The sequence below is a fragment of the Corapipo altera genome, unplaced genomic scaffold (genome assembly GCF_003945725.1).
Source record: "Corapipo altera isolate COAL_440 unplaced genomic scaffold, ASM394572v1 305, whole genome shotgun sequence".
NCBI lineage: Eukaryota > Metazoa > Chordata > Aves > Passeriformes > Pipridae > Corapipo > Corapipo altera.
This window is the reverse complement of record NW_020885011.1, coordinates 222,638-230,006: the sequence shown is the minus strand read 5'-3', so window position 1 is coordinate 230,006 and position 7,369 is coordinate 222,638. Positions and strand designations below refer to the sequence as shown.

General features: G+C 65.6%; 4 protein-coding genes across 11 annotated transcripts in view; 2 read left to right on the top strand and 2 right to left on the bottom strand.

Annotated features, from left to right (window-relative positions):
- The window catches only part of AFMID (arylformamidase), a 2,774-nt gene extending 2,628 nt beyond the window's left edge, over positions 1-146 (bottom strand). For 3 of the 4 annotated variants that reach the window (XM_027667447.1, XM_027667448.1, XM_027667450.1), the window contains exon 1: positions 101-146. In XM_027667447.1, the coding sequence (XP_027523248.1) occupies positions 101-130 (30 nt within the window). In that variant the 5' untranslated portion in view covers positions 131-146. Of the gene's footprint in view, positions 1-23; positions 54-100 lie in introns of those variants that run through there. The other variant, XM_027667449.1, reaches the window with a different exon arrangement.
- A 351-nt stretch (positions 147-497) lies between these two features.
- The window catches only part of TK1 (thymidine kinase 1), a 13,147-nt gene continuing 6,275 nt past the window's right edge, over positions 498-7,369 (top strand). Inside the window, exons 1-7 of one of the 2 annotated variants that reach the window (XR_003531646.1) lie at positions 498-582; positions 726-757; positions 849-962; positions 1,043-1,136; positions 1,458-1,547; positions 1,632-1,751; positions 1,861-3,007. Coding sequence is in view for 1 of the 2 variants with exons in the window: in XM_027667452.1 (XP_027523253.1) it covers positions 517-582; positions 726-757; positions 849-962; positions 1,043-1,136; positions 1,458-1,547; positions 1,632-1,751; positions 1,861-2,016 (672 nt within the window). In the remaining variant the exon portion in view is untranslated. Of the gene's footprint in view, positions 583-725; positions 758-848; positions 963-1,042; positions 1,137-1,457; positions 1,548-1,631; positions 1,752-1,860; positions 3,305-7,369 lie in introns of those variants that run through there. The other variant, XM_027667452.1, reaches the window with a different exon arrangement.
- On the bottom strand, positions 3,604-5,782 carry SYNGR2 (synaptogyrin 2). The gene is made up of 4 exons (XM_027667451.1): positions 5,646-5,782; positions 5,215-5,452; positions 4,844-4,983; positions 3,604-4,742 (listed from the first exon to the last, which is right to left on the bottom strand). The coding sequence occupies exons 1-4, from the start codon at positions 5,751-5,753 to the stop codon at positions 4,545-4,547; spliced, it is 684 nt and encodes a 227-aa protein (XP_027523252.1). The 5' UTR covers positions 5,754-5,782; the 3' UTR covers positions 3,604-4,544.
- TMC6 (transmembrane channel like 6) overlaps positions 5,976-7,369 on the top strand; it is a 7,511-nt gene continuing 6,117 nt past the window's right edge. For 3 of the 4 annotated variants that reach the window (XM_027667442.1, XM_027667441.1, XM_027667440.1), the window contains exons 1-2: positions 6,715-6,799; positions 6,878-6,996. In XM_027667442.1, coding sequence (XP_027523243.1) covers positions 6,744-6,799; positions 6,878-6,996 — 175 coding nt within the window. In that variant the 5' untranslated portion in view covers positions 6,715-6,743. Of the gene's footprint in view, positions 5,988-6,708; positions 6,800-6,877; positions 6,997-7,369 lie in introns of those variants that run through there. The other variant, XM_027667438.1, reaches the window with a different exon arrangement.

Below are 7,369 nucleotides of genomic sequence, written 5' to 3'. Positions count from 1 at the left end.
CGCCACCCTCCCCCGGGCCCTACCTGGGCAGTCATGTCCCGCCACCCGCCCCCGGGCCCTACCTGGGCAGTCATGTCCCGCCACCCTCCCCGGGCCCTACCTGGGCAGTCATGTCCCGCCACCCTCCCATGCTGCGCCCGGTCCCGTCCGGACCCTGCGCCCCCCGCCCGCCCGGGGGCGGGGCCAGAGCGCGGGGGCGGGGCCGACTCCTTCCCATTGGCCACCCCGGGGGCGAGGCTGGAGCTCGGGCACAGGGACACAGCTCGGGGGCGGGGCCAGGGCCGGGGGCGTGTCCGGCCCCTCCCATTGGCAGTCCTGGCCCGGGAAGGCGGTGCCGACGCTCAGGGGAAAATAAGAATTTTGGCGCCCGTGGTCCCATTGGTCAGCATCGCGGAGCGCCGGCGCGGATCCTCCCGCGATTGGCTGACAGGGCGGCGCGTCAGCGCGGGGCCTCCTCCGATTGGCCGGCGCTGGCGCGGCGGAGCGGCGCGCGCGGGCTCTGGCCGTCAGTCCGCCATGAACTGCCTGACGGTGCCCGGCGTCCACCCCGGCTCGCCCAGCCGGCCCCGCGGGCAGATACAGGTACGGCACCGCCCGGGCACCGCGCTGGGGGGCACCGACAGGTACCATCCCAGGGCACCGGGCTGGGGAGGCTGCGAGGCCGGGGGCCGCACCGGCACCGGGCGGGGCCGGGGCTGTCCGATGACCCGCTGTTCTGCCCCCAGGTGATCTTCGGGCCGATGTTCTCTGGGAAGAGGTAGGCCCGGGGCGGGGGACGCGGGGCGAGGCCCGGGGCGGGGGGCGAGGGGAGGGTCGGTACCGGTGCCCGCTGACACAGTGTCTCGTAGCACGGAGCTCATGCGGCGGGTGCGGCGGTTCCAGCTTGCCCAGTACCGATGCCTGCTGGTGAAGTACGCCAAGGACACGCGCTACAGCTCCTCCGGGGTCTCCACACACGACAAGTCAGTTCCTGGGGCAGGAGGCCCACCCCCCCTCCGCGGGGATGCCTGGCCTGCCCGGTTCACCCCCTCCCTGCCCGCAGGAGCACCATGGAAGCTGTGCCCGCCGGGCTCCTCCAGGATGTGTACCAGGAGGCGCTGGGCGCCGCCGTCATCGGCATCGACGAGGGCCAGTTCGTAAGTACACAGCTGGAGGGGGTTCAGGGTGCTCTGGGGAACACAGGCTCCCCAGGACACCCTGTGCAGACTAAGGCCTGAGTCCTCTGTAGGAAGAGATGGAAAGAAATGCCCTGGGGCAGTTTGATCCAGCTGGACTGTGTAGTCAAACCCTCCCTCCCTGTAGTCCCCGATGGCATGGGACTGGAGTCCATTCTAAAGACAGGGCATGTGGCTCTGGTTTTCCTTGTTCCCGGTGCTGCTGTCTGGGTATGCGCTGCAGGATCCAGAGCCAAGAGCTGCCCCTGCTCCCTCCTAATGCTGTGCCTGTGCCCCCTCCAGTTCCCAGATATTGTGGAGTTCTGCGAGACAATGGCCAACACCGGGAAAACCGTCATCGTTGCTGCTCTGGATGGGACTTTCCAGAGAAAGGTATAACACTCATTTTGGTACAGCAGCTGCTTTGGGACCCTCACAGAACCCGCCCAACAGCACCTCCTACACTGTTTTGCACAGGCCTTCGGGAGCATCCTGAACCTCGTGCCGCTGGCGGAGAGCGTGGTGAAGCTGAATGCCGTGTGCATGGAGTGCTTCCGGGAGGCCTCCTACACCAAGAGGCTGGGAGCAGAGCGGGAGGTGAGTTCCCTTGGAACAGAAACTGCTTCACCTTTCCAGTCCTGCTGGTGCAGAGGGATCCCCTCAGGGAAGCTGGACTCTGCAGTCACCCTCTGAATTTTCCTGCCAGGTTGAAGTGATTGGAGGAGCTGACAAGTACCACTCCGTGTGCCGAGCCTGCTACTTCCGCAAGCGGCCCCAGCAGCCTGGGCTGGAGAACAAGGAGAATGTGCCCCTGGGGTTGAGGCAGCAAGAGGCAGCTGCCATTCGGAAGATCTTCACTTGACTGCTGGGAAAATGGAGGGGAAGAGAACTCAGTGCCAGGGCTTATGGGCTCAGGATCTGCTTCCCCCTGCTTTTAGTGAACTGTTCAGTGCCTCAGCCCTCCCTGCCCAACCTCCACTGCCCCCCCACACTGAGCACCACAGCCAAGGAGGATCCACCAGGCCTGATGCTGGGGAGAGCTGAAGCGAGAGCCTGGTGAGAGTGAGTTCCAGTCTCAGAACACAGAGAGAGATGGGTGTAGTTAGCGATGTTGCCACACACAGGCCCTGGCTCAGTCCATGGCGAGCTAGGCTGCAGGGCTCTGGTTGCTCGCCGTGGCTCTGGCCGGCTCTCCCGCTGCTCTGTGTGTGCTCAGGCTGGCACTGGTGCTGGTTCTGGTGCCTGTGAATGCAGCTCTTCTCTCTTGTGCACTCTTGCTAAATTCCAGGTTTCTCAAGACAATGTACAGTCATTGAGACTGTACAGCATTTTGAACCCACTTCCTTTTTTAACAGTCTGAGGTAATTTGTCCCTTGTCACAGAGCTGTGGCACAACTTTTAAACTGACACATGCGACAGCCCAGCCCTGGGCAGGGCCTTGGCCTTTCCATTTGCTGACACTCTCACTTTTATTACTGTTTTGTCAATTCTTGTTGAAACAGAAGAGGGGAAAGGAAGGCCCAACTCAGCCTGGCAGCAGGCTCTTCTGAGCCATTGAACTTCAAAGGGCTGGCTGTGGTCTAGCAGGCTGTGACAGAGTCCTTTGGAAGAACTGGTCCCAGGAAGAGCCTCCTCGAAATTTGGGGCAGTTTTTCTCAGGTTCAAGATTGGTGCTGCCATTTTGGTGCTGCATTACCTGTGAGGGGTTTAGAGGCTCAGGGTTTCATCTACCCAGATTTCGGCAACTTGCTCCCTCCTGAGCCTTCTAAAATTCTCGAGGCTGACTGTTCCTCTGCTCTAAGCTGACTGAAGGATCCTCTTCCCCCTTTGCTTGGTTCAGCTTCTGGAAGGTTGTTGGCTTTGTTCCTTACTCCTTGCAAAAGTGCTTTTCCCTGGAAGAGATCCACAGGCTCCAAGCAATAGCTCTTGATTCTGGCCAGGCCAGATCTCCACGTGTGAGCGCAGGGTCACTGTTTGCCTGTGCCCTGGAAGGCTCCAAGAGCCACATGAACTCCCCCTGTTCCTCCCATGTTACCAGTGGGCACAACTGTACTCACAAGTACTCAAGTGCCAGGCCTGGGCTTTTATCTTGGAGCTAGGGAAGTCACTGCTGCTGCTCTTTTAGGTTAATAAATAACTTAATGAACCTCTGTGTGCGTTTTCTACCAGAGTGCTCTGCAGAAGCTTCCTGGCTGTGGCCAGTGAGGCAGCCTGGGCTGGTCACTGGAGTGGTCACAGGGCAGGAGGGCCGCTTGCAGGGCTGGCACTGGAGCTCTGCTCGGATCGAGGAGCAGGAGGAGGGTGGCCTAAAAATAGCCACCAGCGTGAGTGTGCTGTTTGCAGCACAGCAGTTGGCAGGGGCTGTGCTGCCACTGCCTCGCCTGGCACCCCCCAGCCCTCGGGGGGAGAGGGCAGTAGCCCCTTCTCCTCCAGAGACAAAAGGCACATGGTGGCTCGGTGAAAAAGTTTATTCAAACCTTACAGTGACAACTACTTGAACACCAGCCCCAGCAGCAACAGCCCGCACCAGGCCACCAGGAACAGCTTCACCATAGCACAGCAGCGAACACAACCTGAGAGCGGCCCTGCGGCACCCAGGGCAGCCGGAGTGCAGGTGGGAGCCGTGGGCAGGGCACGGCAGCACAGCCTCGTGCTGGCAGAGGCAGCGCTCATGGGGGAGGCAAGCAAGGGACAGAAAGCGCTCCAGGACCTTCCTCAGCTGGAGCAGCCCTGGCCCTCCTGAGGGATCCCAGCGCTCACCGCTCCCACGGATCCCAAACCGCGGGAGCACTGGCAGCTCTAGTGCAGGTTGGGAGAAGGCACAGCACGGCATCACAGGAAGACAAGGGGGGCTTTGGCAACAGCTCACCCAGCAGCAGCCGAGCAGGGAAGGCACAGAAAGCTGGCACAGGCAGGAGCCGGGCCCGGCTGTGTTACGGCAGCAAGAGACGGCACTTGGGAGGATGCAGCCAGCAGGGCTGAAAGGCACTGGGGCCAGGACAGGCCAGGGCAGCAGTCACAGGGGCAGAGCCGGGGCAGGGTCAGGGGGGTGTGAACCACACACTCCACCAAGGCACCACAGCGAGGGCAGAGGCTCAGCTGTGCCAGGGCTGCCCGCACACCCACCCTCCCACAGCCACAGGGCTCACCCAGCAGCTGCAAATCACCACCGTGCGCCGAATCACCCACCACACACGGGGCTCTCAACCCCTCATCAGGGAGCTTGGCTCCAGCATCAGGACCAGGCCCCTCCTGTGCCCCATGCCAAGGCCCGGTCACCTTCACACAAAGCAGCCGTCACCCTCCCACCCCTCCAAGTCGCAGGCCCCTCCCTCCCACCCCACAGAAGGAATTGCACTGGTACAGCCACCCGCAGGCACCAGCCAGGGCTCAGTACACCGGGGGGGGCTGGTACCCCTCCGGGGCCTCTGCCGTGTGGGTGAAGGGCGGCTGCTGGTAGCTGTCATGGCTGATGTTGGGGTAGCTGGAGTAGGGAGTCGAAACCTCTGGGGTGGGGTCGACATAGCTTTGAGCAAAGTCCTCCACCCCCATTTTGTACCTCTTGTAAGCGAAGGTCAGCAGGAGGCCCTGCAGAGAGGAGGGGGTGGCAGCGTTAGGGCTGTCCTGCGCTGTGCAGTATAGGGGGCCCCTCCACACTCCCCCCAAGCAGGGCAGGGTGGTTCACTCACCCAGGAGAAGATGGAGAAGAAACTGAAGGTGATGGCAGCACGGGCAGAGTCTGCCACGATGTACACGTGCTCAGTCCGTGTCCAGGACCACTGGTTGGTCAAGAAGCAGAACCCGATGAACCACAGGAAAGTCCAGAGACCTGTGGGGGCAAGTAGCATGAAGACCCTGCTCCACCGTGTGGGCTGGCACAGGCACCCGGCCGGGGGCAGTCACTCCTCAGGACGCCCAGCAGCAGCAGCAGCTCGTGGCCGATGGGCAGCGTGCCAGGCGGGAGCGACTCCCTTTGCCAGGCACCGGCAGCCACGTCACGGGACAAGGCAGCCATTGTGCCAGCGGCGGGAGGCACAGCCCTGCCCCGCGCCCACGGTACCTGAGAAGCCGAGGTCGGCCAGGACCAAGTACTTGCGGTCGGTGGCGTTGCTGATCTGGGGGAAGTAGACGTCCACCATGAAGAAGAAGATGCAGGCGAGGAAGGCGAGGACGCCGATGCCGATGCCGTAGCGACAGGCGTCCTCATTGTGGTTGAAGACGCAGAAGAGACGGGGGTCCTCGGACACGCTGATGTAGCCATCCCCGACCAGGCAGGCGAACACGATCAGGGCGAAGATCTGTGAGGCGGAGCCGGTGTCCAGTGGGCGGCACCGAGACGGGGAGGCCCTTCGGGGGCAGCCCGTGCCCGACGGGCCGGGGACACCGGCCAGGGCGGAGGGGAGGCGGGCCCGGACGGGCTCCAGGGGAGGGCCCGTCCCGTCCGCGGCCCGTCCCGACGGGGCTCTCCCGCCCCGTCCCGTCCCGACTCACCGCACTGACGATCCGCGCCAGCACCTGCGGCTGCTGTACGAAACGGACCAGGTCGAAGGCGCCGCCAGCCTTCGCCGCTCCGTAGGCGCCGCTGCCGCCGCCCTCCATCGCGTTCGGCCGCCGCTCCTGTGCGGCACCGCCCCGGGAGGGCCGGGCCGGGCGGTCCCGTGGCGCTGGGGCGGGGCGGGCTCGGGCCGGCGGGACCGGGGCTCCCCCGCCCGGACACAGAGGGCCGCGCTCGTCCCGCGCTGCACCCCGGTGCCCCGCTCCGTCCCTGCCTCCGCCCCGGTGTAACGGGGACGGGCAGCACCGCCCCCACGGCCCGGCCGGCGGCGGGTCCCGGTGAGCGCGGCCGAGGGGAAACAGGGGCTTTGGGGGGCTCCCGCCGCCCCCGCCCGGTACCGGGAGACGGCAGGAACGGCGGGGCGGGCAGGGCTCGGTGCTCCCCGCCCTCCCCGCGGATCCGCACCCACACCGGCCCACGGCCCCGGCGGAGGCGGCGGGAGCCCCGAGGGGCGTCCCGTCGGTTCCCGGTATCGGGGCGGGAGGGAGCTGCCGCGGGGCTCCGGAGCCGCCGTCTGCCCCGAGCAGCCTTAGCCCGCTCCGGGGGCAGAGGGGGCTGCGGAGCCCGAGGGTTGGTGGAGGAGGGGAGGAAGGAGACGACGCTGGGCACCGCCGGGAGCGGGCGGGGGGACACGGCGGCGGGGCATGGGGGAGTGTGTGCTCCCATGTGTCCTCTTGGGGCCGGTTCGGACCCCTCCCGAGCCGTGCGCTGGGGCTGGTGCTTGGAGGCTCCGTCCCTGCCCCCGAGGGTCCCGGGACGGCGAGCGGGCTCCTCCCGCGCGGGACCCGCTCGGCGGCGGCACCGCCCCATCCGCCCGTTCTTCCTTCCTGCCGGGTTGGCCCCGGGGTTAGTCCCGGGTTTAGGCCCGCAGACCGCGCGCTCCCGCCTGCCCCGGATCCCGCACGCAGTGGCTGCGGTTCCACCCTCGTCCAGCGGGCCGGCAGCGCGCGGGGGAACCGGGGGCCGGGGCCGCTGACGCCCGTCCGCTCGCCGCGGCAGGGCCCGTGTCGGAGGGACCTGCTCGGCCCCGCAGGATGTCCCAGCCGCCCTCTATCACCCTCCACGTCCCCGAGGGCACCGAGAGCGATGGGTGAGTGTGACCCTCCCGCTGCCCCGCCATGCCCCGGCTCTTGCACCCCAGTGGCATGAGGTCCCTGTGTCCCTGCAGCCAGGAGCCGAGCCCGGACAACGAGAGAGCCCTGCACACCTCCTTCCACCAGCTTATCCTGGAGCAGAGCAGCTTGATCGAGGCAGGTCTGGAGCTGGAGATGAAGGAGAGGGACAGAGGTAAAAGCACTGCAGCCGGGGTAAGCCGAGGGCAATGTGTGTGCCCAGGGCCATCCACCCACCCTGACCCTGCTTGGGCCGGCTGGGGTACACGGCATGGCTGCTGATGCCTTGGCTGGTGCAGGGCAGAGCAGGGCAGACCAGCTCTTGGGGACATAAAGAGTGTCCCTGGAGTAGGGGGTACTGTGGGGGAAGCACACACCAGGACACACACCTGGCCTCTGTGCTGGATCAGAGCAGTGGGGAAACAGGGATGAGCCTTGGGCGCTCTGCATCCTGCCTTCCCCCTCCTAGAGTCCCCTCTGGATCCCCTTCCCCACCCACGACGTGGGGCGGCCCAGTTCTAGTTCCATTTCCATCTGAGGAACCATTC